At 41.8% G+C, this 19,337-nt stretch overlaps 1 protein-coding gene across 1 annotated transcript in view; it reads right to left on the bottom strand.

Moving 5' to 3' along the window:
- CWH43 (cell wall biogenesis 43 C-terminal homolog) overlaps positions 1 to 19,337 on the bottom strand; it is a 49,352-nt gene that overhangs the window by 6,318 nt on the left and 23,697 nt on the right. Inside the window, exons 9-13 of the mRNA XM_005897625.3 lie at positions 16,185 to 16,290; positions 14,718 to 14,853; positions 12,735 to 12,884; positions 6,473 to 6,617; positions 1,638 to 1,699 (exon numbers count right to left, since the gene is read on the bottom strand). Coding sequence (XP_005897687.2) covers positions 1,638 to 1,699; positions 6,473 to 6,617; positions 12,735 to 12,884; positions 14,718 to 14,853; positions 16,185 to 16,290 — 599 coding nt within the window. The remainder of the gene's footprint in view (positions 1 to 1,637; positions 1,700 to 6,472; positions 6,618 to 12,734; positions 12,885 to 14,717; positions 14,854 to 16,184; positions 16,291 to 19,337) is intronic.

The raw sequence follows: 19,337 nt of genomic DNA, 5'->3' as shown, positions 1-19,337 counted from the left end.
TCCCCCCAAATTCATGTGTTGAAGCCCTAAACCCACCCTCTCCCCTGTGCAGCCACATTTGGACCTCTAAGGAAGTAATTAAGTTAAATTAGGTGGTGTAGGTCCCTGATCCAGTAGGATTAGTGTCCTTATAGGAAGAGTATCGGCTTCCCTGGTAGCTTGGTGGTAAAGAATGCACCTGCCAATGCAAGAGATGTGGGTTCAATCCCTGGGTCAGGAAGCTCCCCTGGAGAAGAAAATGGCAACCCACTCCAGTATTCCTGCCTGGGAAATCTCATGGACAGAGGAGCCCGGCGGGCTACAGTCTATGGGGTCCCAAAGAGCTGGACACAACTTGGTGACGAAACAACAGCAAAAGGAAGAGATATCACAGAACATGCATGCTCTTTCCCTCTGTCCCCAAAACCATACGAAAACTGATTTCTGTTGCTAAAGACACCCAGTCCATTGTATTTCTGTTATGGCAACCTGAGCAGATCAAGATACCGTCTCTCGCAGTCATAGTCACTATAAGCATGTGTGTGTGTGTGCATGCGCATTGCACTCAGTCGCTCAGTCATGTCCGACTCTTTGCCACCCCATGGACTGTAGTTCGCTAGGCTCCTCTGTCCATGGAATTTTCCAGGCAAGAATACTCGAGTGGGTTGCCATGTCCTACTCCAGGGGATCTTCCTGAACCAGGGATTGAACCCATGTCTCTAGAGTCTCCTGCATTGGCAGGCAGATTGTTTACCACTGTGCCACCTGGGAAGCCATATGTATGTATATATATGTCCAAAAATATTGCCATCCCACTCTCCCAAGGAGGAAAAAAAGAAGGTTTTGGGCCACAAACGTACAAACAGAGCCCAGTCATTACTTATAATGGGCACTGGTACTACAAATACCCCTGTTACTTGGCAACGAACAATTTTTACATTTTGAACTTATACCTATTTCAATCTAAATCATAAACTGCTTTCTAGAGACTCTAATACCCTCATTAAAGCAACCACTTTAATATGAATTTAAACAGAAGTAGTATTTTCAATCTGAGATATCAGTCTTTTTCTTTTGGTATTAAACTGCCCTTTGCTTTGTTTAAAGAAACACTGCCTTCAAAACAGATTTACAGTTACATGCTTGAATTCTGAGATTTTTCAGCTGTACTATTTTGGAATTTTACATATATGGATAATGCTCACTTTTTTATATGGGGTAATCTTTTTTAAAAAATATAATCTACCTAGAGAGCTCACCACAACATGGCAGTGACCCCACCTTACCCAAGATTAATGATCAGAAGTCCACAAAGCTGGAATTCAAGCCCAGGCTTCATGCTGTCTCTACCATGTCATACAGTTAAAACTGGTGCCATTCCTAACATGTTCTGACAGTTAACAATTATCATGCTTAACAGCTTACACAGTATCCTTTTTGTATAATTGAAGTTGATTTGCTTAGCCATTTACTCTTTCTTAAATCATTAGGCCATGCCCTGAAAAAAAATGTTAAATTGGGTAACTAACCAAATCAATGTTTATGAAAAGTAACAAAATTAATTAATTGCTTCCCTAAAGTTTTTCTTTCCAGGATAGACCCAAAAGATCACAGTAATAACAGATTCAGAAAAACAACTCTCAAACACCTATGCTTACCTGATCAGCCCTCGATACATAATGTATTCACACCATCTGTCTTGATCTGTGCTGTCAATATCCTAATGATGGAGAGAGAAGAGAATGTTTAAAGCATTAAAAACAGTGCTCTATTTTGAATTGCCAGGGAAATGTGTGAGATGCAGTAATAAACATGCCTTTCTTTGTACATGCTATTTACTCCACCTGACTCCTACTGATGTTTTAAGGTCCAAATTGTTTATTCATTCTACAGATACTTCCAAAACACCTACCTTTTCCCCTTCTAGCCCCTAGTAAAACAGGAAGGTGGTCTAGAGAGGGAGGTAAGCAAGTAAATGGGGAATTACTACACAGCACCTGGCTTCCCACAGCTTCCTGAGTCTCGCATCCCGAGCAGAACTGATCACATGGCTCCTCGGTCATCCTGTGTAGTCCTGTAGGTCCACCAGCTACACCATTCTGCTCAACTGTTTATAGTCTCTACTCTCCCCTGCCTGAGCAGAGAGCCTCTTAATCACCTTGGCTCCCTGGTGCTTAGCATGAAGCCTGGCGTCTGGCAAGAGTTCAGTCTGTATTCGTTAAATGGACTCATTGGAAAAACACACATTTTGGGAGTAATCATGAGTCTCTTTGATGTAGAAAGCTTGAGACCAGCATTATTTTTCAATAGAAAGTCAGAACATAAGCATTTGTTGCTATTATATGTTAGGAAAATTCTAAACATGGAGTTTTTATACTAAAGAAACCTTCATTTTCATCTTTTAAAAAATATACCTGACTTTTTACTATTTTGACTAAATTTTACTATTAAAATATAATTAAAAAATATTTTTAAATGACTAAAAGAATACACATAATTTATTTTGTATTTCTAAATTTTTTTCTTCAGCTTGGTAGTGGACACATAAATGCTAGTTTTTTCTTCTTTGGCCCCTCTGTGTGGCTTGTGAGATCTCAGTTCCTGACCAGGGGTTGAATCCCTGGGCCATAACAGTGAAAGCCTGGAATCCTAACCACTAGACCACCAGGGAACTGTGGATTCTTGTTAATTAATCTTTACTATTATTCACATATCACACACATACAATATGACTTTTGTATACACAGAAAATTTGTAATATATTTTAAAAATCAAATTTAAATTGGATTTCCCTGGTGGTCCAATGGTTAAGACTCTGCACTTCCACTGCAGGGGGCACAGGTTCAATCTCTGGTTGGGGAAGTTCCACATGGCATACAGCAGGGCAAAAAAAATTTTTTCTTTTAATATTTTAATGATGAAAAAAGCAAATATATTTTAAAAGTATTGCTCTGGCTTGCCTTGGGAAGAGATAAAAATTTAGCTATTTACCTGTATGTCATGGGAATAATCAATTAAGAATGTTTTCCAATCTTTTATTTTACTAGTTTTTTTTAAAAGATGCTCTCAAATTTTAAGACTGCAGAATTTAAATACTCATTTCTTAAAGAGGAATATCTATTCACTCAAGCATTTATGATTAAAATTCCCCTCTGCATTAATAAAGTTCCTAATAGAAAAAGTTATATAAGAATCTGCTGCCAATCTTGACACAGCTTCTGACCATGACAGTGGAACCCAATAGAGTATTAAATTAAAATAAAATAAAATTCCTCTTCCCTGCACACACACACACACACACATTCCCTCTCTTACTAGGATACAATCAATTTTTTCTTAAACTTGCCAAATATCATCTTGTCTAATGTTTTGTACTTTATAGACCATATACTTACATGTTTATCTAATATGATTTTATACATACAGCCAGACGTACATAATACAAATATATAGCTACCCCTTACTGAGTGCATCCTATATACAAAGCTGAGGGCTTTTTAGACATTATCTTATCTTACATCCTCATGACAACCCCATGATAGGTATTATTATCCCTACTTTATAGATGGTTAACCAGAAAGGTTAAGTAACTTGCCCCAAGGTCACAAAGCTGGTAAATGTGACACCAGGTAGGCTAGTGTATGAAGAGATTACATGGAGAGAGAGGCCCAGCCAGCAGCCAGCACCCGGAACCAAGGCCCAGATATGTGAGTGGGGGACATGTCAGAACCCCCAGTCACGGACACCAGCTAACAAGTGAACCCAGGCAAGAACAGAACACCATTCTGCAGACCCACAGAGTCACAAGGTTATTAGATCAACTGTTCTTTTTAAGCCACTAAGGCTTGTAGCTTTCACAGTGATACACAGTGATAAATAGCTAATGCAGCCCCTGTGACTCCACACTCTTCAGATTTTCCTCTTACTCTTCTGATCTCTACTTAATCTCTTTTCTGAGATAATCTCTCCCTTCTCGTCCTTCACCCATTACCCTCATGAGAGCCACACTAAAGGTGATTCTATCAGGGATTTTCTTTGGTCTTCCTTTGGCAAGTCTCTTAACTCTGTAAGCAACAATGTCCCCTCCCACAATTGGAATAATCAACTAGACAATGACAACTCCTTAATCTATATTTCTGATCCTGACTTTCCTTCTTAGTTCCAGATCCATATATTCAGCTGCCTAGTAGACATCTCCCCTAATATCCCACAGATTGTTCAACTCAGGCCATACCTGAACCCATCTTCTTTGCAAACCTCTCCTTCCTTACGGGTTCTCTATAATAATGTGTCACCATCATAAACCCTCCCTCTGACCAAAGCCAAAATTAGGAGTCCACCTTGACTCCACTTCTGCCTTATCCACTAGGACAGAGATTAACTCATCTCCCTAATATCTGCCTTGCCCCGTTCCAAAGTTGTATGGTTTTTAGCTAGGTTTAAGAGTATCAAGATTCAATATTGCAGCACATCTCGGTGCTCTATGATGACCTAGATGGGTGGGATGGGGGTAGATTAGGAGGGAGGTCCAAGAGAGAGGGGATATATGTATGCATATGACTGATTCACTTCACTGTACAGCAGAAACCAACACAACATTGTAAAGCAAGTATATTCCAACGAAGAAAATTTAAACAAGAGAAGCAATCTCACACAACATTGTAAATAAACTATATTTCAATTACAAAAAAAGAAAAAAAATTAAATATTGCATCTCTCAGGCTTCCCAGGCGGCACCAGTGGTGAAGAACCCACCTGCCAATGCAGGAGACGTAAGAGATGAGGGTTTGATCTGAGTCAGAAAGATCCCCTGGAGGAGGACACGGAAACCCACTGCAATATTCTTGCCTGGAGAATCCCCATGGACAGAGGAGCCTAGGGGACTACAGTCCACAGGGTCACACAGACTCGGACACCACTGAAGCGACTTAGCACACACGCACGCACACTGCATCTCTCAATTTCCTGAACAGTGAGATATGGCCAATGACTAAATTCTAATCAACAAAATGTAAGTATGAGTGTTGGAGTTTGTCTTAGAGATAACTTGTATATGCTCCTGGCCCCTTATCCCTTCCTCTATCTTGCTAACTAGAACAAGGATATGGCCATCTTGGAACATGAAGCAAACTTGGGAGTGGAGCCCTTGTAATGTGGAGCCACAAAATAGAAGGAGCACGTTCTCAATACCCCCTAGTACCATACTTGCAGTAAATCACCTGCCCAGACATTCACATAGAGAAACATACCTCTTATTTAAGCCACTGTCATTCTGTTTTCTCACATACAGAAAACTCTCATCATGCCATACTCTCTCACCTGTCTCTCTACGCACTTGATAAGATGGATAAGCCTTTTTGTTTGCAGATATTCTCTCAAGACAATGAACTAAAAAGAGACATGTAAAGGACCAAGAAATGTACATAGGGCTTAACTAAATATAACAATTACATTTCTCATTATAAATTAATGCACTTGGGACTTTCCTGGTGATCCAGTGGCTAAGACGCCTCGCTCCCAATGCAGGAGGTCCCAGTTCGATTCCTGGTTAGAGAACTAGATTCCACACGTCACAGCAAAGATCAAAGACCCCAAGTGCTACAACTAAGACCCAGTGCAGCCACAAAAATAATTTTTTTAAAAAAGACCCATTGCTATTTTTAAAAAAATAAATAAAAATAAAATGCTGCATTTAACATTCTAGTGTATATATATCTCAAGGATTTAACTGTCAGTTTCCCAGAGCATGATTATATCTGGATACACCAACAAATTCAACCATTTGGGACCTGAACAGAAAAGGACAAACTCAGTGTCATTTAGTGACACTGATCAGCCAGCCTCTCTATATGACATATTATCTTCTACCCTCATCATGATTAACTTGCACAATGTGGCAGATTGTATTTTCTAAACATGGCTACAGTAATCCACCTTCCATGTAATATTCTTATGTGAATTTGACACTCACCTCACCAAGAGATGGGGTTTATGTTTTGTTCACTTGAATGTGAGCAAGCTTGTGATGATGAGAGACATGATCCTATATGACTTACAAGGTCATACAAGACACTACAGCTTCTTCCTGGGTCTCTTGGGACTCACTTTTAGCACTCAGCCATCATGCAAGAAAGAAGCCCAAGAAGGCTATAGAAAAGAACCAGGACTCTGAGTCCAAAGCCAGAGCTGAGCTCCTCGTCAAAAGCCCCACCAACTTGCCCCTTATGAGTCATCTGCAAAAGGGCTCCTCCAGTCCTCAGTTGAGCCATCTCTCTGTGTGCCACAGACATGAGCTATCCCCACTGGGTCTTGTCCAATTTGCAGATTCATGAGCAGAGAGATGAATGCTTTTTAAAGCCAGTATGTTTTGGTAGTTTTCCATGCAGCAGTTATATAATCAAGATACATATTAAAATGTTGGGTTGGGTTTTTTGCAACCTGAAGAAACATCACTTTATTTAAGAAACCAGAACACCTAATAAGGTTGTGTTACCTTCACATTGCCGTGTTTAATGAGCTGTAGATAATCTCTGGAACCAGGTGCTGATGTGATATATCCCAGAAATATCACTTGCTCAGAGCTATTTTTCAGTAGTTTTGAAACAGCAATAGCTTGAAGTTTCCTGTCGAGGTCATCTCTGAAAAAATGCCAAAATATACCTCTTTATTGCATGTGAAAAACAATTTAAAAAAATACTAGGTACCTAAGTTCCCAAATAATATCTTCAAACAGTGTGCAAACCCAGAATAATTCATATTAGGACACATTAACTTCAGTTCAGTTGTCGCCCAGTCATGTCTGACTCTTTGCAACCTCATGGACTGTAGCACACCAGGCTTCCCTGTCCATCACCAACTCCTGGAGCTTGCTCAAACTCATGTTCATCGAGTTGGTGATGCTATCCAACCATGTCATCCTCTGTCATCCCATTATCCTTTTGCCTTCAATCTTTCCCAGCATCAGGGTCTTTTCCAAGTAGTCAGTTCTATGCATCAGGTGGCCAAAGTACTGGAGTTTCAGCTTCAGCATCAGTCCTTCCAATGAACACCCAGGACTGAGTTCCTTTAGAATGGACTGGTTGGATTCCTTGCAGTCCAAGGGACTCTTAAGAGTCTTCTCCAACACCACAGTTCAAAAGCATCAATTCTTTGGTGCTCAGCTTTCTTTATGGTCCAACTCTCACATCCATACATGACTACTGGAAAAACCACAGCTTTGACTGTTATGCAAATGAGCAAGACAGCTATTGTGCTTCAACTGAGCAGCTGGTAAAATTTTGACTAAGAATGATATAACCTTTCCCCACAGATCATTTGGAATCGAGTAGATCTAAATAACTAAAAGCAGCATTTGTTCAACTTTTCATCAGAGGAAATTATATTAATAATCTTAAAACCTGGTCATTGGTATTAGAGCTAAAGATTAGTAGTTTAAAAAAATCAGGAGTAAGAGGGAGAATCCTAATATTCACAGAACACATCAGGTTTGTTAACCTACTCAACTCTTTCAACTGAACACTTTCTAAAAGCCTCCACAGCTCTCCTGGTCAAACACTAGCTAAGCAGCGGCTTTTATTATGTTGAGCACTCTAAGCGTGTAACTGACAATCAGGCAAGTACCTCAAGCTTTTGGGGGGTTATCATCAGTCTGGGGAAAAATAGGGACATCACAGTTGGTATGATCCAGAGAGGAAAAGTGAAACCACTCTAGGCATTTCAAACAAAGTGAATTTAATATAGGGGATTGGCTACTAGGTGACAGGAAGCCAAATAGGACTCAGTGAGGCAACTGGAGTTGAGTGAGAAACGACTACCACCTCGAGGGCCAGAGGGACAACAGGAAGAGATGATATTCCCAGAATCCACAAGCTGGTACTAGCTGATGCGAAATGGTACTATGGAGAAGGCTACTTAGAAGAATCTGCTACCATTGAAGGAGGAGTTGGAGCCACAGTGGAGACTCAGCTGCTGCCAGAGACAACAAAGAAAGCAGAGAGAGGGAATGAGAAATACTCTATCTCCTCCCCTCCTCCAACCCTCCAGCCTTGCATTAGTGCATTACATTGGCTCAACCTATTCAGAAGCCAGAAGGCAACAGACTATGGGAAATGTGGTTTCCAGCAATCTGTAGCTGGAAGGGAGATGAAGCAGGAATGGATCCAAGCGCAAACAGGCAGCAGACCAACACAGGCATTTAGAGAGTAAGACAGCTAATGTGCACACTCAGTTGCTCAGTCATGTCCGACTCTTTGCGACTCCATGGACTGTATAGCCTGCCAGGCTGCTCTGTCCATGGGATTAGCCCAGCAAGAATCCAGGGGATCTTCCCAACCCAGGGATTGACCCCATGTCTCCTGTGGCTCCTACATTGGCAGGAAGATTCTTTACCACTGAGCCACCTGGAAAGCAGGAGACAGCTAATACATCACTGTTAAGAAACAGCAGTGGGAAAGGAAGATAGAGATCACCAAGGACTGAGAAGATTGGAGAAAACTCACTGAAGTAGAAGACAGGTCTAAACTTATCCATTCTTATGCACAGACAGCTGAGCACTATCAAAAGATGTCTCAAGAAGTAGAAGAGTGAAAAGAATGACCATTTGTTGAACATCTTTGCCCAGATCCATTGCCAACTCTTCTCTATGCCCTGGAGGCTGATCCCAGCAGATTTCATCTCATGGGCTCCCTTGTCTGCTAATTACCAGTGAGGTCTGGTCAAGTGAAGGCACCAGCAGGAGATGAACAGGTAAGGAAGAGAGAGAAGTTGGGATATTTCTTCTCCAGGAGCTGCATTCTTCATGCCTGGTGGCCCTTTTCTGATTCAAGATCAAAGAGGGCTCTGGGAACACAGTATCTCTCTGTCCCTTCAGCCCTAAGTATCGTAATGATTCTCCACTGTTAACTAGTGTTTGAGTACCTTAGCGTCTCTTACCTGTTCCCCTGACCCTTCCAACATCTTTGTAAGTAGTCCCTTCATTAGGTCTGCAATGAATTCTGTTCCTTTCACACCCGCAGCCGGGATTCAAATCAAGTCTAGAGCCTACCAAAGTTACTGCTCCACAGATAGAGTTTTCATTCAAATATGTTTTAGCAATATATCACTAGAAAATAATCTATGAATTTGGTTTTACATTTTCTCAGGAGATAAATTTCATCCACTGATAATAATTAAAATGTGTATGTATATATAGGTATAAAGGAAGAAGGAGGAGGGACTAGGAGAGAGGGAGAAACAGAGGGCGACTGAATGCATGTTTTATGTTTCCTTATCTGTTGATGTATAATCAGCCCAATAGCCCTATAATGTGGGCTGAAAAAAACTGATTTTATCTGATTTTCAGAGACAAGGGAAATATAACTCACTGAGTTTACCTTACAACAGAACAAAAACTATAACTACAGACTACAGGTTCTGTATGGGTTTGTACATTTGTTCTTCCTTGTACATTTCTGCCTGTTATAGGGGAGGAAAAACACACAATAATTAAGTGGTGACTCAATTAATTACCTAAAATAATACCAATTTTAGTTATGGTGTATACCTAAATAATTAAGGAATGCCACTGTTTTCTGTTAATTGGTTGTAAAGACATTTGTATAGTCGGTAATTTTAGAAATCCCACTGAATCAGCTGATAACATGCATAAGCATTTTGTAGTTCATTCTTAATATTAATCTGATTTCATGTTTATAAGCCATAATCACTAGAAAGTGAAATCCTTAAATATTTATTCAGAATAAAAAATTTTATGTAGTGTTATAGAAAACAGTGGCAAACAGAAATATGTAATGATGACTTTACAAACTATTTGAAGTGTGAACTTTCTCGTGTCACTTGGGCATGGACAAGAGCCAAGGCTCTAAGGGAAAAGACTGCACCGAGCACTGTGCTTGGGACATGACAGATGCTTGATTTGTGTTTGATAAATAATCTTTTAAGCTGCCCAAGGTACCACACATTTAGAGGTGTCCAACTTAGTTTCATAAGAATGACCAGTATTAACTGAGCAGTGACTCTAGTCATATACTTTTCATGATAAAACTATTCATAAATATATCCTATTTAATTCCCACAAGAATCCTCTGAAATAGGTAGGATTATTGCTCCTAATTTAGAAAGAAAACTGAGACTTACGGTAGTTAATAAATTTGGTGACGGATACACCTTGAATTAGGATTCAGACCAGATTGTCTGATTTCAGGTTCTGGAGTTTCCTGTTCTTTGCCATTTAACCAGACCACTTCCCTCCCTGAAGTGACAGCTCCGCAATAGATGTTTGTTCTTATCATTACCTCTGTTGTTGTCATCATTATTAAATCACGAGAGTAAGCTAGCAAGCAGAGGTATATTGTTAGTTACAGAGATTTAAATAGATGGTTAATAGAGTTAGAAAAGGTAGTTCTTCCGTGCTCTTTTCCAAACAATTTGAGGGCTGTCTTTTCGTTTTCTCTTCCGTCTCAAGTCTATTCTTCACATTTCAGAGGAGGTTAGAAGGATTAAAGGAGACAGCGGGGGGGAAAGCAAAGGGAAAAGGGGAAGGAGTGTGTTCAACTATTTCTTAGGTTGAGACCTTGCCAGCTTTAAACACAAAAATGCCTATTTTTCAAAAGATAAACCCAATTCAACTGCAATTTAAGCTCAGTGGAGTGATTGCTGAATGCTTATACTTGTGACATGAAAATTGCTAAGAGAAACAGAAGGCATTTCTTTAAACAGTTTTTTACAGAGATATGGACTGTCTATACTATACCATCCGTGCTCCAAACACCTTCTCATTTCTAAGAAGACCAGCAAGAGTCCACTTAGCAAACAGTCCCCATTAATCACATTTGAATGGCTGGCTTATATTATTTATGCTCTGACTTTATTTCAGAAAATAGTCAAGTGCACTTTCACAGATACGCATAACACTTTGAGAAAATGAAAGGTGATAGGAAGTGAGGATAGCAGACATGCTCATCTTGTTTAGGTGAAACTTACAATACAACAATATTCGGGTTTTTTGTACTATTGTTGTTTTAGTCTCTAAGTCGTGTCTGATTCTTTTGGGACCCATGGACTGTAGCCTGCCAGGCTCCTTTGTTCATGCAATTTCCCAGGCAAGAACACTGGAACGGTTTGCCATTTCCTTCTCCAGGAGATATTCCTGACCCAGGGACCAAACCCACATCGCCTACATTGGCACTGAGCCACCAGGGTAGCCCTCTGCTGTACTGTGAGTTTCATCCAAACAAAACAAATCTGGCTGCTACCTTTGTTTGTTGTTTTCCAATGTTCTCTGTGTCACTGTAAAGCTCTGTGGCCTTTTGTGTCATGCAGATAGACAACGCCCATTTGCCATATTTTATAGCACTAAGCACTTCGCATGTATGTTTTCAGTGACTATTAAAGAATGTTCAGTATTGTTGTTAGTCACTCTGTCGTGTCTGCCTGTTTGCAACCCCATGGACTGTAGCCTGCCAGGCTCCTCTGTCCATGGGATTCTCCAGGCGATAATACTGGAGTTGCCATTTCCTTCTCCAGATGTTCAGTATGGTAGAATATAAATTATATACTTTTATCTTGGCTTTAATAACAATGTTGGCATTATTTGTGATTTATTCAGTGCTAAGCCACTGGTTGTGAATGTTATTCTTTGTAGATAAAACTCATTCCCCATTCCTCATGTCTCCTTGGAGGGGAACCAACTTAGAAAACCATCTTGGCCTCTCTCTCTCTCTCTCATCCTTTACTTCTTGGGAGGATTTTTCTAATAAATCAAGTTTGGAAGAATGAACTAAGAACGCTTGTCTCAAACCCTTCCTATCTCTTCTTGGAACCTGCCAGTTTGCCAACAGGGAGTTTTCTTGTGTTATTCTCTTCACTAAGGGAGAGTGTGACAGGGCGGACTCTGTCCTTGCCTCACGGTTCTGCTGCTTTGGGGGAGCTGGCATCATGTATTACTGGAGGGATGGATGTATTAGCAGGTCCATGTGGGCACACTTAAGCCGTGTTGTCCAAATAGGTTTATCAGAATCAAAAGAGACGTTGATCTCCCTGCCAGATTCCTCTGCCTACCTCTCATCTGACTGGAGACATGACAGGTAAAGGAATGTCCTTTAGTACCTCAAATCCCTCTGGTACTTCCAACTGGAGTAATCCTTAGAAAAATGGAATTCCATTTTTCTGTAGTCTGGTTTACCATGGGTTTCAAGCACTTGCAGGCTCTGAGTTAGGTCTACCTGATTCCTGCGTGTGTGACCCTGGTTGGATAAGTCATCTAACCTCTCAGTTTAGTTTCTCTGTTAAACGGGACTATGTACTGTTATACAATATGTAGATTAAATACAACAGTGCGCTTAGCACAGTGCCTGCTCAGTCACTGCTGGCTAACATGGCCATCACCGCTGTCTTGTACACCGTTAAGGACTGCAGGCATCTCAAACGTTTCTGTGCCTGATTTTTTTTTTTTTTTTTTTTTTGGCCACACCGTGCAAACTTGTGAGATCTCAGTTCCCAGACCAGGGACTGAACTCAGGCCCCAGAGGTGAAAGTCCGGAATCCTAACCATTAGGCCATTAGGGAACTTCTTGTCTGCCTGATTTTTAAAACCAAAAAAAAAAAAAAAAAAAAACCAAAAACAAACCCAGAAAACCACTCTGAGACTAATAATTAAAAAAATAATAATAAGAATGGTCAATGCATGGAAATCAATGTAATGTGTTAATAATATTTTTTGGCATTTGTGCACTACGAGAAAAACCAAAGAAACCCACTCGTGATTGCCAAAGTGGGTCACAACAAAATCCACCGGTTTGTTGGAAACGTTGACAGTCAGCGTGATGGCTGGTGCAATCTCGCCCTCTGGCGACGGAAGAAGGTGATGCTCCGATTTCACAATTGGGTATCTTGACAAAACCATAATCCTGCATTTGAATGGAAAGAAACGTGTGCATCACTATTGGTCCCACCACCTCATGCCAACAGAACTAAGAATATGTGTTCTTAGGGATGCTCACACTTCAAGCATTTCACGAGGGGCATTGAGAACAACAGTATGGTGAAGATGGATGGGACCTTCTGTAGAACGAGTCACTGCAAGAGGACCATTCAGCATGTCTCACTGTGCCACCAGGCACAACACTGTCAACTCTGTCTCATAAGTGCCCTGGAGACACGAAAAGGGCGGGATTAGGGCCACACAAATGGACACACTCCATCTTACTTGCATTATTCCTCTGGCAACTGATCCGCATAAACAATTCTAATGTTAATCAACACGTATAGGAATGCACAATCCTGCCAGCCAGGACTCAGAGCAACAATTCACAAAATTAGAAATTACAAATGGTCCGATAAAGATAGGAAAACATGTCCCACCTCACTCTAAGTCAGAGAAATACACATGGAAAGGGCAACCAGAGCTCAGACCTCAGCCGGCTTCTCTTCCCCAGCTTCACACACAGTCTGTGTGGCCCCTCGTGAAGTTTCTCTCACAGAACCATCTCTACAGTGATGATCCTGAATGCACCTGCCCAGCTTCTGCTGTCCAACTCGGCCCTCCAAGCTGCCCACAACTGCCTACTGGACATCACTTGACTGTCCCAGGGCATCTCGAACTTAGCACAATCCTGCTGTTCACCTGGTCATTCCTGTCCCATTAAATGGCATCATCTCGTATCAGGGACTCAGGTAAAAAAACCCAGGTGCTGTCCTTGTCACTTCCTGACATCTAAACCACCAGGAAGCCCTGGGAATTCCCTGATGGTCCAGCGTTAGGACATGGTTCTCTCACTGCTATAGGTCTGGGTTTGATCTCTAGTCAGGGAACTAAGATCTCACAAGCTTGACCAAAAAAAAAAAAAAATCAAACACAAACCCCCCCAAACCCCCCAAATCAGGAATTCCTGTCAGCTCTGCTCCGAAAGAGCTCCTGAGTGTGCCCTCTTCTCCATCTCCACAGGTCCCATCGTCATTTCTCACCTGTGTTAGCACCTCTACTTCATCACCTGTCTCCCTGCTCCCACTCTTGCCCCCAAAAATCTGTTCGTCTAGGAACAGCTGGAATGATCTTCCACACACGTATACCAGATCAGACCGCTTCCATGTTTAAAATCCTCCAGTGGTTTTCCATCAAAACTGAGTTAAGTCAGTGCTAAGCATGGCTTATGGACCCTATAAGACCAAGGGCCTACTCCTGACCTCCTTTTTAACTAGTTCCCCCTAACCCCCGTGCTCAGGCACACCACACGTGATCTGCCTCGAGTCCACACTGGCTCCTCCCACAGCTGGTGCTAGTCCTCCCCATCATGGGGTGGGCAGAGAGACCCCTCCTGACCACGCTGCCTTCAGCAGCATCGCCCACTGCCCTGCCTACCCTGCCACTCTCCTTTTCTACACAGCACTCACCACTATCTCAAATTATCTTATATATTTCTGTGTGTACATGATTATTTTCTGTCTCATCACATGGGAATGTAAGCTCCATGAGGACAGCATGTGGGGCAGACACGTTTAGTGCTGTAACCTCAGCTCCTACATGGAATGGTTTATAATAGTGAAGAACTGAAAATATCCAGCAACAGAGAGGCTACTGAAACAATGATGGAATATGCCTATCTTCAGCACCTCCTCATCCCCCAAGAAGAATCACTGGGACATACTCCTAGGGATAAGGCATAACAATATCAACTGTCCACTCCAAGCTTATGCTGACTAGTCTTTTATACGTGCAGGATTCATTCTCAAGGTACACTCACCCCCAAGTGTGATCCCGTGCACTCGGACCAAAGTCGGTGTAGAAACCCAACTTCTCCCCTAACCACATGGTCAAATCATTGTTTCCAATATAGGGCTTAGAAGCATCACTCTCCAAAATTGTTATGAAATCTGCCCCTGTTCAGCAGGGAAAAAATGGACGTGGTGATTAACCACAGCAATGTAAAAACAGTTATCAAAACTTGATTCTTGTAGTCCCAAACCTTTAGTCATAGATCAAAAAACCAAGTAATTCCTAATGAGTTACTAAGGTGAACTGGCTCAAATCTGAGCTAAAAACATACTTACCATATTTAGAATGCATGGGACACCTTGTGGAAATGGGGGGAAAGATCAAAACATAACTTTGCTAAATTTTCAAATATTCACATCTTTTCCAAAATTTCAAATATGCTTAATGCCTTTCTCAAATATCTAATTTATGTTCGGAAACAATATAGTATACAATAGTGTTTTATTCTGGGCAAACACTTCCATGGTACTGACACAGAGGTGAATTGATTCAGATAGCCTGGTTGGATGTGCTGCAGAAGCCTGTAATCAGTACTAAATGATTAAGGGCCCAATAAATTTCTTAACGGCATTAGAATCATACAAACCCTCAGCTATTTCTCAGAAGACAAGCTTATCTTTAGGAATAACTCCACGCAAGAGACCTCTAGTTGATCTAAGAGCCAAACACCCATATATTTTAAAGGAGGCTTCATCCAAAGATCGGAGAAGGCAATGGCAACCCACTCTAGTATGCTTGCCTGGAAAATTCCATGGGTGGAGAAGCCTGGTAGGCTGCAGCCTATGGGGTCGCCAAGAGTCGGACATGACTGAGCGACTTCACTTTCACTTTTCACTTTCATGCATTGGAGAAGGAAATGGCAACCCACTCCAGTGTTCTTGCCTGGAGAATCCCAGGGACGGGGGAGCCTGGTGGGCTGCCGTCTATGGGGTCGCACAGAGTCTAAAGCGACTAAAGACAGGACTAAAGCGACTTAGCAGCAGCATCCAAAGATGAGTGCCTCAGGGAATGAAAACAAGTAAAACTGGCCCTCAGTCTCTTGACAGCAATTTGCTTTGCAAATAAGCATCACTGCACCCCATTCTGCCTTTTAATCTGACGGTTTTCTGGTCCTCAGCAGCAGGTTACCAAGGGACAGGAGCCCCCAGCAGGGGCATTTCCAAGAGCAAAGGCATGACAAGACTCTCCTGCAGACACCCGGAATGAGACCTTGTCCCAGAATCACTATTTAATTGCTTTCAAGCAAACACAGATGTGGTTACAGAAGCTTCATCCTCCCATCCTACCTGGTGGTAGCCACCCATCAAAGTAAAGCCTTTTTAAGAGATTAGTCTAAGACCCAGCAAATCCTCCTCCGATTACTTATGATCTTGCACAAAATGAAAGTAACAATAATAGTTTCTCAAAGCCTGAAATTAATTTCAGTACAACTTACCCGTTTGATTGAGTAGTTGAGCTGATCTTTCTAGACTAGACCATCCATCATTGTCAAAGCCAAACCTGAAAGGCCAGATGGCAGCAGAGACCTCTGTGGCTGGTGCCTGAGGAATTGTTTTAATGATAATTTAGGAAGACTGAACAATGGCAGTTTCAGTGAACCACTTTTCCACCTCTCTCTACCAAAATTCATTTTTCAGCAAAGGAATTTTCCAGCATTTTCCCACAGCTAATGCATAATCAGGGCTTCCCTGGTGGCTCAGATGGTAAAGAATCCACCTGCAATGTAGGAGATCTGTGTTCGATCCCTAAGTTGGGAAGATACTCTGGAGAAGGGAATGGCTACCCACTCCAGTATTCTTGCCAGGAGAATTCCATGAACAGAGGAGCTGGAGGGCTATAGTCTGTGAGGTTGCAATGAGTCGGACATGACTGAGCGACTAACACGCAATGCATAATCATAAGGAGATATTTGCTAGTTGGTATTTCAAATCCCGAAAGATGATGCTGCGAAAGTGCTGCACTCAATATGCCAGCAAATTTGGAAAACTCAACAGTGGCCACAGGACTGGAAAAGGTCAGTTTTCATTCCAATCCCAAAGAAAGGCAATGCCAAAGAATGCTCAAACTACTGCACAATTGTACTCATCTCACACGATAGTAAAGTAATGCTCAAAATTCTCCAAACCAGGCTTCAGCAATATGTGAACCATGAACTTGCAGGTATTCAAGCTGGTTTTAGGAAAGGCAGAGGAACCAGAGATCAAATTGCCAGCATCCGCTGGATCATGGAAAAAGCAAGAGAGTTCCAGAAAAACATCTATTTCTGCTTTATTGACTATGCCAAAGCCTTTGACTGTGTGGATCACAATAAACTGTGGAAAATTCTGAAAGAGATGGGAATATCAGACCACCTGACCTGCCTCTTGAGAAACTTATATGCAGGTCAGGAAGCAACAGTTAGAACTGGACATGGAACAACAGACCGGTTCCAAATAGGAAAAGAAGTACGTCAAGGCTATATATTGTAACCCTGATTATTTAACTTCTATGCAGAGTACATCATGAGAAACGCTGGGCTGGAGGAAGCACAAGCTGGAATCAAGATTGCCGGGAGAAATATCAATAACTTCAGATATGCAGATGACACCACCCTTATGGCAGAAAGTGAAGAAGAACTAAACAGCTTCTTGATGAAAGTGAAAAATAAGAGTGAAAAAGTTGGCTTAAAGCTCAACATTCAGAAAATTAAGATGGCATCTGGTCCCATCACTTCATGGGAAGTAGATGGGGAAACAGTGGAAACAGTGTCAGACTTTATTTTTTGGGGCTCCAAAATCACTGCAGATGGTGACTGCAGCCATGAAATTAAAAGACGCTTACTCCTTGGAAGGAAAGTTATGACCAACCTAGATAGCATATTCAAAAGCAGAGACATTCCTTTGCCAACAAAGGTCTGTCTAATCAAGGCTATAGTTTTTCCAGTGGTCATGTATGGATGTGAGAGTTGGACTGTGAAGAAAGCTGAGCACCAAAGAATTGATGCTTTTGAACTGTGGTGTTGGAGAAGACTCTTGAGAGTCCCTTGGACTGCAAGGAGATCCAACCAGTCCATCCTAAAGGAGATCAGTCTCGGGTGTTCATTGGAAGGACGGATGTTGAAGCTGAAACTCCAGTACTTTGGCTACCTAATGCAAAGAGTTGACTCATTGGAAAAGACTCTGATGCTGGGAGGGATTGGGGGCAGGAGGAGAAGGGGACGACTGAGGATGAGATGGCTGGATGGCATCACCGACTCAATGGACATGAGTTTGGATTGACTCTGGGAGTTGGTGATGGGCAGGGAGGCATGGCATGCTGCGATTCATGGGGTCACAAAGAACTGGACACAACTGAGTGACTGAACTGAACTGAACTGATTATCATAATAAATTTGTGAGTTTCTAGGTTAGGCTTGGAAGTTAGGAGGAATGTTGGGAAAGAGATATTTATAGCAGAAAAAAATTAGAAACAACCTGGCTGTTGTTTCAGTAGGAAAAATAAGAAAATGAATGAAAAAAAAAAAGATCATACATATGCTGTAGTACTACTCAGCCCTAATGAATGATTTAGGGTTGGGGTTACCCTTGTATTAGAGAAGAAAGGGGTCACAGAAGGATACACAGAGTCCTTTACCATTTTTGCAGAGTTGCCTGCCAATTCCACACTGGCAAGGCTGAGGTTCAAGAGCACAGCACCCTCTGAAAATTCCTCTTTTGAGTCCATGGGCCCAGTCAAAGAATGTGGTACCCAACCCCAACTATTTCAAACTAACTCCAGCTGACCAACAGCATGGATCCCATGAAAGAGTATGGCCAGATTAGACCAACTATACCGCCACAGCTGAGAGAAACAAAGTGGAACATAAAAATTCAGGTTGAGAGAAGAGTGAATGCCACCTCTTGGCAGAGGAGAGCTACCACATCTAGGCAGCTCGGTGTGCCACAGCAGGCCTCTCATGTCTATACAGGAAAGAGGACTCCATTTAGCAATGTCCTATAAAGAGAATGGAACCATCAGCAGAGACTTCCAGAGGCATGATTACATTCATAAAAAGTTATACTTTTTCACATCACTACATACCTATGATTCACTCTGGCTTTCATCACTCCAAAACCTGTTATTCCTTCATTATTCCCATGCCAGTAAATGTTGCCACACTCCATCCAGTTGCTCAAGCCAAAAGCATAGAAGTCATCCTCTATTCTTCCCTTCCCTTTATCCATCTACATCTAATCCATCAGCAAATCCTATCAGCTCTACTTTCAAAATATATTCTAAGTCTATCCACTCCTCTCCAATTCCAGTACCATGGCACCCATCCAAAATTCCAGGGCCTTTCTCCTGGACACCAGAAAAAGCCTCATAACCTATCTCCCTGCTTCCACTCTACAATCCGTCAATCCATTCTTTACAAAGCAGCCAAATTGATAAATATAGGCTTCCAAGGTGGTGCCAGTGGTAAAGAAACCTGCCTACCAATGCAGGAGATGTAAGAGATGCTGGGTCAGGAAGATTCCCTGGAGGTGGGCACGGCAATACTCCAGCATTCTTGCCAGGAGAATCCCATGGACATGGGAGCCTGGTGGACTATAGTCTATAGGGTCACAAA

Source organism: Bos mutus, chromosome 6, assembly GCF_027580195.1.
Source record: "Bos mutus isolate GX-2022 chromosome 6, NWIPB_WYAK_1.1, whole genome shotgun sequence".
NCBI lineage: Eukaryota > Metazoa > Chordata > Mammalia > Artiodactyla > Bovidae > Bos > Bos mutus.
The sequence above is the reverse complement of the archived record's forward strand: the minus strand, read 5'-3'. Positions and strand labels throughout refer to the sequence as shown.